This window comes from Dermacentor albipictus, chromosome 2 (genome assembly GCF_038994185.2).
Source record: "Dermacentor albipictus isolate Rhodes 1998 colony chromosome 2, USDA_Dalb.pri_finalv2, whole genome shotgun sequence".
Taxonomy (NCBI): Eukaryota; Metazoa; Arthropoda; class Arachnida; order Ixodida; family Ixodidae; genus Dermacentor; species Dermacentor albipictus.
This window is the reverse complement of record NC_091822.1, coordinates 126,895,588-126,907,655: the sequence shown is the minus strand read 5'-3', so window position 1 is coordinate 126,907,655 and position 12,068 is coordinate 126,895,588. Positions and strand designations below refer to the sequence as shown.

Here is a 12,068-nt window from a genome sequence, read left to right as displayed (position 1 = left end):
CACTAATATCGACATACTCGGGCGCATTCCGAATAAAACGATCCTTGGCGATTTTTTGCTTCCTTCCCTTAAATGAAACTTCAGATAAACGAAACACGTTTTTTTCTGTTCATTCGCGTTCCATTGAAACGAAGTCTACTGTGCTATATTTTGGGGAAAGAAAATCAAAGTCACGGGAATGCGGAAGCACTGCCGTCAGCATCGTTGTATAGGTTAACCAGTTTACTGTTCCAATTTCGCGTTAAAAATTGTGCGGACCTAATTAATTAACCGAACAGGCTTCGCTGACGTAAGCTTTGTTTGAGAGGAAGACGAATACTTGTGGGCAAGCTCTGAAAAGCCTTCTGTCGAGGATTGTCATTTAGAACAGCGGATGCCGGAGAAACGTTTGTTCTTTTTGTACACAGCCTACTTGGCAGCCTACCTACATCCTAGAATTAAAGCTTACACTTCAAAAAAAAAAAAGTATGCTGTCACATCTAAGGTGTGTTTTTCTCTGCAAAACAATAAACATTTAATTACTTTTTTTGGTTGCGCTTCGTTTCTCTAACACTGTATATATGCCAGTTGTTTTCCTGCCGTGAATGGATGAGACGCGCAACGTTCCTGACAGCAATGTGCTAAGCATGCCAATTTCCAGAAATTAATTATCCGCAAGAATAGCGACAATGATATAGTTGCGACTCCGTCTTCTCATTTAAGATGACAATCTGAGAGGGGGGGGGGGGGAATTCGCACTTGCTCCCCAAGAAAGAGTACGCACTGCATCGCAGTGTCATACATTGCAGTAAAAAAGAAAGATACGTATAGCTACTACGGCTTCAGTACAGCAGATAGGGCATGGAAAATTAACAATATATCCAAGACATTCTGTTGAAATACGTAATGAAAGTACTGGAGGCCCGATACACCGGCGAAATTTCTACTCTACCCCGATGCTTACAAGTACGGGCCTGTCGAGAAGACGCCACGTTTTAAAGTCCATGAGCGAGTAAAGCAGGTGATTCATATTTCAGCGGTTAAAGTCAAGGAAAGAGAAACGCGAAGAGGAAAATATCGCACAGGGGCCTATACTTGAGTACTTCCCACAAACGCCAAAGGCAAGCGTCCAATCAAAAAGTGAGCGCGGCCTTTATCTCATATTCGCAGCAACCGTCTGAATGCGATATAGACGATAGTGACACTTAACGTAAGCTACGCCTCATACGAGTAGCTGAGATAGATAGATAGATAGATAGATAGATAGATAGATAGATAGATAGATAGATAGATAGATAGATAGATAGATAGATAGATAGATAGATAGATAGATAGATAGATAGATAGATAGATAGATAGATAGATAGATAGATAGATAGATAGATAGATAGATAGATAGATAGATAGATAGATAGATAGATAGATAGATAGATAGATAGATAGATAGATAGATAGATAGATAGATAGATAGATAGATAGATAGATAGATAGATAGATAGATAGATGTCAACTGTACGTAAGCGTCGATCGCACAGTGATTAGTGCAGGACGTGTGTTCAACTTCGTTAAGGTTTTATTGGCAGCCGTAGGCTTTTCTGTACATGACAGAACATGAATTCTCAGGTTCGTCTGCGGACGAACCTGAGAATTTCGTAAGGTGTCACAACCTTCGGCCGACGCGCCGACTAACATATCGCCACGCGCAAGATCGACTATAGAACGTTGTGGCGTAGTCTCAACAATTCGGAGCGTCCGAATGGTTCCCTTGAAGAGTCCTTCCGGCGTGTGCTGCAACAAAGAGTCTTTGATAGGGGCTTTTGGAGAGCCGTGCATGCCGGTTTCGGTGGCCTTGGAATTAACCGTTTTATTGCATGTGGTTAATTAACCACCGGCAGGAACCGATATGACCATTGGCGAAGGAAGTATTCTCATCCGAGGAAGTGATACCAGTTCTTCCGATAAAAACAATGGATGATGATAGTGACTTAAGGAAAGGAAGGACGCTTGATTCTGCAAGCCGCGAGGGAGCAAGGCGAAGCGTCGGTATACTCGCGGATAACCCTCTGTGGCAGTAAAGAGAAATCTGTGGGGGCGGAGCTTCTGTGCGTGTGTTACCGCGCCAAGTAGTCCGGCAGCGTTTGACAGCGCTTTTGGTTTCTCTGAACAGACGCTGGAATTAAAACACGTGTGACGGCTTCGCGCTTGCCCAGACGCGGAAGGGAAAAGCCTCAAAATGAGTCAACGCACTTTAACACTCGGTGGTGTGCTTTGAATTTTAGCTGCGGTAAATAAGGAGTTTATGTGTTGTCTCTTTTCCATCTTGAACTAACGCGGATGAACACATATGACGCATTTTTCAGAAGCGCTCTCGCTTGCACAATAATTGCCTTGGCAGCTTTCCTCAACAATTGGAAACAGGGCGCGACGATAGGGCAACTGGTTCCTCTTTTCCATGGTTAACCACTCGAGTCATCATTATCAAGCGCTGCAGTCAACTTTATGTTGCACAACCGTCATTGTTCATCGAGACTCTCTGCGATTTTTGACAAAGTCTGCCTTCACAAGTTGCGAGAAACGCAAGTGATTTACAGCAATGCCGAAAAATTTCGTCTCTCGCGCATGCCTTTTTACGTAATTTGATAACTTACAATTTACCATTGCAATATAGATTTTTTAGCAGCGAGACTACCACTTTTGTAGACAAAGCTTTTAGCAACTGTGATGTATGTATACAGCAAAAAGTCATATGCCAAGCACGTTCGAATTTCTTTTTTTTCTCTTTGTCTTTATTTTCTTGTACCGCAGGAGGGATGCGTTTTCTTCGTCCAGACGATCACCTGTCAAGGAGGCCGCTCGGATAGGTCATATGACAACATCTGAAGACGCGATATATGTCACCCATTCCTTCCTGCCATATCATCATTCGCAAAAGTGTCTACACTCGATGCCCATTGCGTTCACTTGGGGTTTAATGGCTTTGTGTGAAACTGATCGACTATAAACGACTGTCTTACTACTGGCTTGCTGTCCGTAAGCAGCTTCACAAATAACGAAAAGAAAACTGATACTGATGAGGATCGGCCAAGAAAATGTAAGCCTGTCCAGCTTTCAATTGGAGGCGCCATTAGTGTTCCCTTAGACTGCACGGTGATCTAGTCTTCTTGCAGGCGAATATGTGTCATAAACACTTCAACATTGTTGTTGTGGACCGGGGACGTCGTGATCGCGTGCGTGTTGTGGATGGGTTATGAACAGTGTAGTGGGCAAAACTGATTCCTCTCTCGCGACTAAACCGAACTGCTACGGTATCTTGAAGGCGCTTACCCGAGACGTATTCGGCTGGCACAGCAGAAGCCTCATAAATAGAACTGCCACCGTGCACACGGAACGTTAGTCTCAGCAACCTGCAAACAGCACAATAGTCGTGTAAAGATACCTGCAGCATTGCCTGAAAGCACAAACTCGGCTCCATCACGCGCAACATTGAGACAAAACTATCATAACAGCCCACTGTCCAATTGCAGTCTTAAATACCACAGCACTACTCAGATAAAAAGAAAATGCGCCAATCATCCGAAATGAAACTATCATAAGAAGGGGGCAACGATAAGGATGCCGGTATGTTGATAACCTGCGGAATGTGCGTGTGCGGGATCTCTATTAGGGATATTTTTTTTACGTACATTTCGTGCAAGCTCGTGTAGACGAGTATAGTGCCAGGCAAAGGCTATGACGTCGTGTACTGCACTTGGCTCGCTGGGCTGTAGCCAATAAGAGCAGACACCGCGCTGTCTTGTGAATCAGCAGACGAAAAGCGCCTGACTCCACACTTCACGTGACTTCGCACTTACTGGTTGCGTATATGCCCTTGCCGAAAGCTAAACGCCATGCAATGTAAGTACAAGTTTCTTTTCATCAACAAATCTAGACAAACTCCAGCGAAATGCATTGCGAACGCGCAGTGCACGAAGACAACTTCCCGGTGCGTATAATACAGCGCGCGCGGAGTCTGAAACCAGCCTGCACCATTCTTGCGTAAGACAATTTCATCTTCTTGGAAAATTGGCTCACCTCCCTCGGTGACACATGGTCATGCCAGCTAGCACTTCGCTACCGTCCTTGCAGCGAATATTTACTGTCGTCGCGATATCAGCGCCGACAGTATCAGTTTGCAACGTCAGCCTGCTTGTTTGTCGTCTGCTCCTTAGACTCGTCGAAACTGCAGTGTAGAAAGTGTAGTTTTCATGCTACGCTAAAGCTGTACGTGTAGGTGGGCGTAGCTACAGTTTTCTACACCAAGTAAAAAAAAAGAAAAATGGCGACTTCCTACACTAGCTACACTCGTGCAGCCTGTGCAGGTGAAAAAAAAGAAAAGAAAATAGCCCAATTGTTTTTTGTTTGTGACGCAAAGCATGAATCTCCTACATGTTTGAGAGGTGAAACCTGTGATAGGATGTCGAACAATAAAGAAACATGTGCTGTAGGAGATGACCATCTTGTAGTGTTGGTTTTGTTATCATTACGAGCACATTGTGCCAAAAAAAAATATGTATGCAGCCTGCCGGCTGAGCAAAAATAAATGAATATGTTGTTCGGTCACTTCTGCGTTTTGTCTGAAATGCTTCACGGGAGTAACAAAATATGTTCACAAGGTTACAAGCGTACACCAAACATATGCTCACTCGCAAGCACACACTCACACTCACAAATAATCCATCAGTACAGACACTATACACGCATTTTGTTAAATTTCGCATGACTCTTCATTTCGGCATATAGCATTCCACTTTGCATAACAGCCAAGGAAGCCATCTGGCCACCCATAGCAACGACTCACGTTAAAGCCGATCTGCATCCAAGCCTGGCCAATCCGTCTTGATGTGGCTGTTGCATTTTCGGTTCGAAACGACCACATACAAGTTAACAAAATTATTCGGCTTGTAGCTTCTAAACATGTTGACGCTTACGCCGCTATTGAGCAGCGTTACACTCGCCTTCACTTTGGGCTTTGCATTTAGTGCCGCTGATGAAAGTTGCTCGATTGACGGTGGCTACAACTACGAAAGTTTGTTCAAGTAAGTGATACTTCTGATCGAGTCATGTGGTTTGTTTCGTCTTGTGGTACAGCTGGACGCACGCTTATTTGTTCTCTTAGATAATGCGACGCCTACCTGAGGCGTCCGTGTCTTTTATTACATTTTTTTTCATTTGTTTGGCAGAAACCGCACCTGTGCAGATAAAAATGTGGCCTGCCGGTCGTTTTAGTCGTGGTGGGCGGGTTTGTTGAACGTGTGCCGGGCTTGCGTCCGTTTTGAGCTTACTAGCAGGCCTTCCTGAAATCTGACGCTAATGTAGCACCATATAGCTCCGTTTTTTCTTCTTGTACCATTGGGCAGCGGCGCGTTCTCTTGAAATTTTCGCAATATTTGTTTGCACACGCAAGGTAGCCTGCCAACATTGCGCGGTAGCCGTGATGCGACGAGATGTTTACGTCGCACATATGGGATCTCAGGTGAAACAGATGATAGTCTGTGCCGAGATAATGACAAGTAGCACAGTATACCCGAGTCAATCACTTCGTTGCGAGCTATGTCGCCCGTAGAGCCTCGAAATGGCGCTTTTCTGTAAAAAGTGCGTGTCTTATCTGGCGTCTCTTATCTTCGTGTCGACGGTCTGCTTCCGCCAGAGGCGGTGAAGGTCCGTTGGTCTATCAGGCGGGTGTGTTTTATTTTGACGAAAGATAAAACTTACTACCCTAGAAAGTGTAATGTGGGCAGCTGGAATGACAAATGATCAGTTGTGCGGAAAGTTTGGCAGTTTGGAGAGATGGAGAAATGATCACTCACCTGACTGTAAAATAAAGCTTAAAAAGAGAACCCTGTACGAGTGTCTCAAGGCAAACTTTGCTGTCAAAAAAAAAAAAAACAGGGATTGAACCGAGGACTGACGCCCTTCCGGGGCAGTCGCTCTACCGTCCAAGCCAGGAGTCTAGCAGATCGCGGAGCGAGGCCAGCTCAATCGACAACTCGAAGTGCACTGACATTGCATACGGCAAATTAGTTCTGCCTGACGTCTGCTAGGTGTTGGAAGTCTCATGACTTCTCTCGGAAGCATGGAAATGTTTTCCTTTAAAAGTGGGTAGTGCATTCATCTAATGTATCTGTCGGTTGTTACGAGTAGAGGCTGCTATATGCAGGGTGTTTCAGCCAACTTTAGCCAGAGTTTAAAAATATGCAAATGCCACCTTGCTGGACAGAACAAAGGTAATGTTGTTTGCCGTCGCTTGGAGATACTCAAACTACGTTTTTCATTCTGCCTAATTAGATGGTTAGTCTTAATTAATTAAACAACTCTAATATTAAAATTAGATTAGAAGTGTCAATAAAAAATTATGACATGAAAACTCCCGATACAGCTTTGTTCCTCAATACGTGCTACATAAGTGTTTTTCCGAGCTTGAAAGAATCCTGCAAATACACGCAAACTGCCTCGAGCGGCCAGTCGCACAGCAATTTTGCATGCATTTGCAGGCTTCGTTATACTTGCACCTTATACTTTGTAGCTCAATAATTTTACATGAACAGAGCATACAATATAGTTCCTACAGCTGTGAAAATGAATGTCAGTGCTTGTTTAATTCTTAAAAGGGACATTAAAGGAAAATATTAAGGGAAGGTAATTGACAGATTTGTCATCCAGAAGCCTATTGTCATTTTTTGTGTGCCGATATGCGACTGTTGCGTAGAAAATCGCCACTCACTAAAGGCCCCACTGTTAGACTCGATTGGAATCGCTTACGCCAACACAGATGAGTTGAGGTAATCCTCGCATAACCTCTCTCACTGCTGCTCTCTGTGAAGCATCTAGGGCTGATGTCACATAAGAGGTACCATAGTCCAAAATTGGTGATGCCATTCTGATTTTTTATCTTCATCGTTTTCTCGCTTACAGAAGCTCTGTGCCCACTGTGAATTATGAATTTATCATAACAGTAGCTTGATCTTTCAATCTGGCTCTACTTAATGTTCTTCTTTAGTGTCCCTTTAAGTGCCATGGCCAGGTCTACCGGGCTGTGAGCATGTGCAAACCCCTCGCCAGGCCTGAGTAAAGTTCAATCACAATTTCCACTCACTTTCTACTTTCTCCTGGACAATATGCAAATGTCCCACATGCATTTACTGGTTGTGTTATCCACAGAGAAGATGGTGGAACTGAAAGTATATGAAACTATTCTTTTTTACATGACAGGAGGTGCGACGAAACTTATCTGTCCATCTGTTGTCTGTTTGGCTCGCGTCCATCTCCTAGCTTGCACATTTTGTTTTCCAGCATGACAAACTTGTGCAAGCTTACCCAGTTTTTGAATGATGCAGAAATTTCCAGAGATATTTATTAGCCGTGATTTGAACTACTCTGATATTGGTTACAATATGTGGTTGAGGGACAGTTAATTGTAACAAAGAAATGGAATTTTTAGCTAGCATAATTATTTTTTTAACATTTAGATGAACAAACATTGTAAAATGTTCGAGAGCATATTGCCAATAAAGACCATTTAGACCTAAAGCCTGCTAATGTGCTACATAGGCAGGCTGAATTTCATGCACTTTGGAAAAAACCCTGGCACACAGAAGATGGAAATGCCTGAAATGCTGGGCACTCAAAGGGGTGAACATTGAATGTACGAGGGTTCTAAACACAAACTGATGCCTTGAAATCTTTATTTCTGAAAATTGTGCATTACTTTTATTCCTTTTCTATATGCTCTCCAGTACGTGAAATGCACATGTCCTGCTGTTTCTACCGAGCCTAGATAACATGAGCGAAACAATGTTTTGACAATGTCTGAAATATGCCATGTCTCATGTCAAACCAATGTCTCTTTTTACTGTGAGTTACATAAGGAAGTCAGAGAGTGCTTCATCTAGGCAGTAAAGTAGGTAAGGAGATTGTTGCAATGTTTTGAGAAATGGTAAAGAAAGGGACATTGCTTTGCCATGGAATAAGACTCAGAGCCAGGCTTAGTTGGCACACCGAAAGCGATTTTTAAGCAGATGTCAAAAGGTGGCTTGACGCATGTCATCGAGGTTTGGTAGAAATGGTGGCATGCTCTTTCTTTACTGAACAACCCATATATGTTGCATGTTAGTGTGCCTTTCTGGTTCACAATTACGTAGTTTCATTGCCTACAGCATGTATGATTATTTTTATCTGTTTCGACTTCATTACCTCAATGTTGATTATCGGTGCCCTCTTGGGATCTCTTGCGCTATACTACTGCGTACAATATCAAACACAGAACGTGGCTTGCTTTGAGAGTAGTATTAGGCCTAAAATAGGTAAGCTTGCAGAATAATTTTGTACTACTGTTAGCGATTTATGAATGTTACGAGTGATTCAAAAAGATTCGGGCAACCAGCTATGGACGATATGTAATGCAACTTGTTTTGCTGCATGGTCAATCGAAGGTGTTTCTACAGATGCATAGAGAGCTGGAATAATCCATCCTGCTTATAGTCGTGCAATTTTTATGATAGTTACAGATGATTTGGATGGTATTTCGAGTTCTTTTTTTTCAGGTACTGCCCTTTACATTCATGTGAATCTTTTCCTTTTTTTCTTTTTTCCACTACATACTTTCACTGGAAAACATAGTTCTGTCTGGAGGGCAGAAATAAAGGGGCATTGCTTAAGATCGACAAACACCGATTGTTCCTGGTACCTTCAGTTCTGCAATAAGGTGCCTATCAACCCCTGTGGTGTCGGGCATGCATGTGAGGTCAATACCAGTGGTCTGGACCCACTCTCCATAGGAACGTTCCAGAAACTACTTCCACAGGGTAAGAGTTTATATGTGTAGGAGGTGTGGCTGCTAAGGGTAGTGCTGCTGTATTGTATAAAGGCAAACATTGAATAAACCTTGACTGTAAGGTTATCTTTCCAGAACATTTCTTTCAGAAGAGATGCTAAAACACCTTTTTTTTAAACTGAGCAACACACTAGAATGAGTGTTATGTCTCTCAAGGAATATATTCAGTAGAAGGTTTTTCAAAAGGACCTAATATTGTTGTGGTGTCAGAAACTCGAGGAACAAATGCATTAGTCAGCAGGAACGGTAACAAGAATGGACTGTTTAATACTGCGCACTGGTCACTCCTTGTTCTCTATGTGCATTTAAATTTTGATAAATCTTATTGTCATCATGCTTGCTGCACTACAGACACGACAATATGAATGGAGATATGAGTGCAGTATTTACTCTCCCTCTGGCTCTTCAAATCATCACTTTTTCTCAGCTGGTTAACACCAATGGCAATGCCCTGCCAATTTTTCGTTTATATTTTCTTCCTTCTGTGGTATGCTTATGGTAATTCTTTGAGGCTGGTGACTGTCAAAGGTGCCCAAAGGCAACAAAGGAGCGGTGACAATATTGATGGGATGCGCTAACAACTGCCACTTCCCTATTTCCTATATCTGGAAGGTTATGTGTGTGTCTGCCCAATGGAGCTGAGAAAATAGCAGGCACAAATGGTTGCTATGTTGCTCAGAAGGCATGCTAGCCATGAGGAGGTTGTCGAAGTATGCAAAGGCAAGGGGGAGTCCCCGAGTGACCTCATTGATAAACCTCTGGAATGTCTGAGCAGTGTTTCTCAGTCCGAACGGCATGCAGACGTACTCGAAAAGTTCGAATGGTGTTTCAGTTGCAGTCTTTAGTATGTCCAGTGGCTCGACAGGGATTTGGTGGTAGGCCTTCACTGAATCTATCTTGCTGAATATTACTGTTGCAACTAGATAGACTGCGAAGTCATGAATGTGAGGGCGTGGATAGCAATCGGGAATGGTGCGTGTGTTGAGTGCATGGTAGTCGCCGCACAGGCACCAATCCCCCACGTCACACATTGGTACCATGTGGAGAGCTGAAGACCAAGTGCTCGACGAAGGATGAATGATGCGCAGTTAGTTGTAGCATGTGGTCAAATTCTCTCCATGCGACCGCAAGGTAGTCACCAGCAAAGCGTCTGGGTCAGCAGAACACTGGGGGACGTGTGTTATCATGATGCGTGATGTTGTGACATACTTGCAGCTCAAGATTGGAAGGTTTCGTGATGGCTGGGAAGTCTGACAGAATTGAGGCAAATGCAGATGATGGTATCTGGGGTACTGTTCCAGTCGTTGATGTCATAGGCACGAGGATGCCTTTATGTATAGACACCGTAGTTGTGTGCATGAGGCGACGAGCACGGTGCTGAACACTAAGGGCAAAGTAGGTCAGAAAATCCATGCCCAATATGGCCATACATACATCTGTAACAATGAGCGCCCATCGGAATTGTGCATCGAAGACCCAAGTCGATGGTAAGATAGCGCTGGCCATATGCATTGATAGAAGAGCTATTGGCTGCTTGAAGGGGGGCTTTTTCTTTTTTTTGGCACGCTGCCAGTCTAGTCACGCGGCAAGAACGACGCTGACCTCTGCACTTATGTCCATGAGAAATTGTCCGGCAATCCTGTCAGTAATGTAGAACAGGCGGATTCGTTGATACCGGCAATGTGTGCAGCAAAGAGAACCAGAACAGGAGCTGGGCCGAGAAGGGAATCTGGAACAGCAATCATGATCGCACTGCGACAATGGGGCGATGATTGTAGTGCAGTATTGGTCTCGGCAAGTTCATCAATTATTTGCTCAAGGCGAGACAGCCAATCTTCGAGGTGTGACAGCGAAACAGTCGTTGCCACAGCACCGCTTGCTAAATAGTCAGTGGTTCGGTCGGCCAGCTCTGCAAGATTGCCGAGGAACATGTCTTCGGGTGGGGTAGCCAAGGCCACCATGAAATTCTGCAGCAAGTGTAAAAGGAACAGTTCATGCAGCAGCCGGCTGTTTGCATCCAGTATACAGTCACTGAGAAGCCACCGCATACAATGTAGAAGTTCCAACAGTCAACGGTCACCGAGCTCCTCTTCATTGAGAAGCTGCTGGAGGCACTTGCGCACAGACATGGACTTGTATTGTAGCGCCATCATTTTGAAGTGGTCATAGGGGGTGGTGTCATGGGGTGCTTCCAGAACATCTTAGAACTCCTCAACCACCTCTGTAGATAGTGCCGAGACAGTGTTAAGGAACTTCCACTTGAGTAAGCCAGGCTTCAGAATTTTGTGGCCAAGAGAACTGCTAGTGAATCTGCACCATGGCAAAGCCCTCTGCAGTAGTCGTTGGTCTCTCATTTGTGGCCTTGTCCGTGATGTCGTGCTCACCTACAGTCACGTCCAGGTCACCATGTTATACGGACTGAAGTTAGGTGCACTACAGCTGGCATCAATGGGCCACTGTGCCTTGTGTACCTTTATCGCTGACATTGCTTAAGTGGGGGCAGAAGCTGGACTTTTGGAAGTTACAGTAGCGAGAGAGGGATCTGTTCTGCGAGATTGTAGGTTCCCTGTTGCATGCAGTAGAATAATATTTAGCTAGCATATTTACGGCAGGACAGTGTACAGATGGGAACCTTTTTTTCTACCTTGTTTAGAAAGTGTTTCAGCACCCTTTATTTTAAGTGATGAGTAGCAGAGAAACTTGAGTGCATGGATTGCACATTGCAATTTAATTACCTCCAAAGAGTGTCATCGCATATGTGGGATGAATCATATGCAAGGCAGCCTATGGCTTTGCATGCGTGCTCCCACTCTTTGCAGCCAAACTGTACATCACCACTCTACGTTGTCTACCGCATGGCACTGCAGGATAAGATTTGACCAATGTGCCCAGCAAGCAACAAAAGTGATCGCTCTATTATGGCACTCAGAAGTGACTATGAAGAATGACCCATTAATGCAATGGTGTTAGCTATCCAGGAGATGGAGCTTATGGCGTGCCGGGGTCCTTTGTGATCTACATCTCAGCTGTCCCACTTTGGGCATACACCTAGACTATTCTGCCAAAAGTAAGTCATTGAGGCTTCAAGTTCTAGGGTGGCTTCTTCCCAAAAGTGGCCCAACCCTGCAATTTGAACAAGATCAGTGAAATCAACTTAGCATGGCTTATGACTAGTGTGTGGAGCTCCAGTTCTCACATGGTGAGGTGCTTGTATGTATAC

The 12,068-nt window shown here is 44.1% G+C and overlaps 2 protein-coding genes across 3 annotated transcripts in view; both read left to right on the top strand.

The window, feature by feature from the left end:
* Positions 1–4,578, top strand: part of LOC135895928 (uncharacterized) — a 74,184-nt gene extending 69,606 nt beyond the window's left edge. Inside the window, exon 6 of the mRNA XM_065424195.2 lies at positions 2,785–4,578. Within this exon, the coding sequence (XP_065280267.1) occupies positions 2,785–2,859 (75 nt within the window). The 3' untranslated portion in view covers positions 2,860–4,578. The remainder of the gene's footprint in view (positions 1–2,784) is intronic.
* A 237-nt stretch (positions 4,579–4,815) lies between these two features.
* LOC135895927 (cation-dependent mannose-6-phosphate receptor-like) overlaps positions 4,816–12,068 on the top strand; it is a 33,602-nt gene continuing 26,349 nt past the window's right edge. Inside the window, exons 1-2 of one of the 2 annotated variants that reach the window (XM_065424192.2) lie at positions 4,816–5,054; positions 8,635–8,819. In XM_065424192.2, coding sequence (XP_065280264.1) covers positions 4,933–5,054; positions 8,635–8,819 — 307 coding nt within the window. In that variant the 5' untranslated portion in view covers positions 4,816–4,932. The remainder of the gene's footprint in view (positions 5,055–8,634; positions 8,820–12,068) is intronic. The other variant, XM_065424193.2, reaches the window with a different exon arrangement.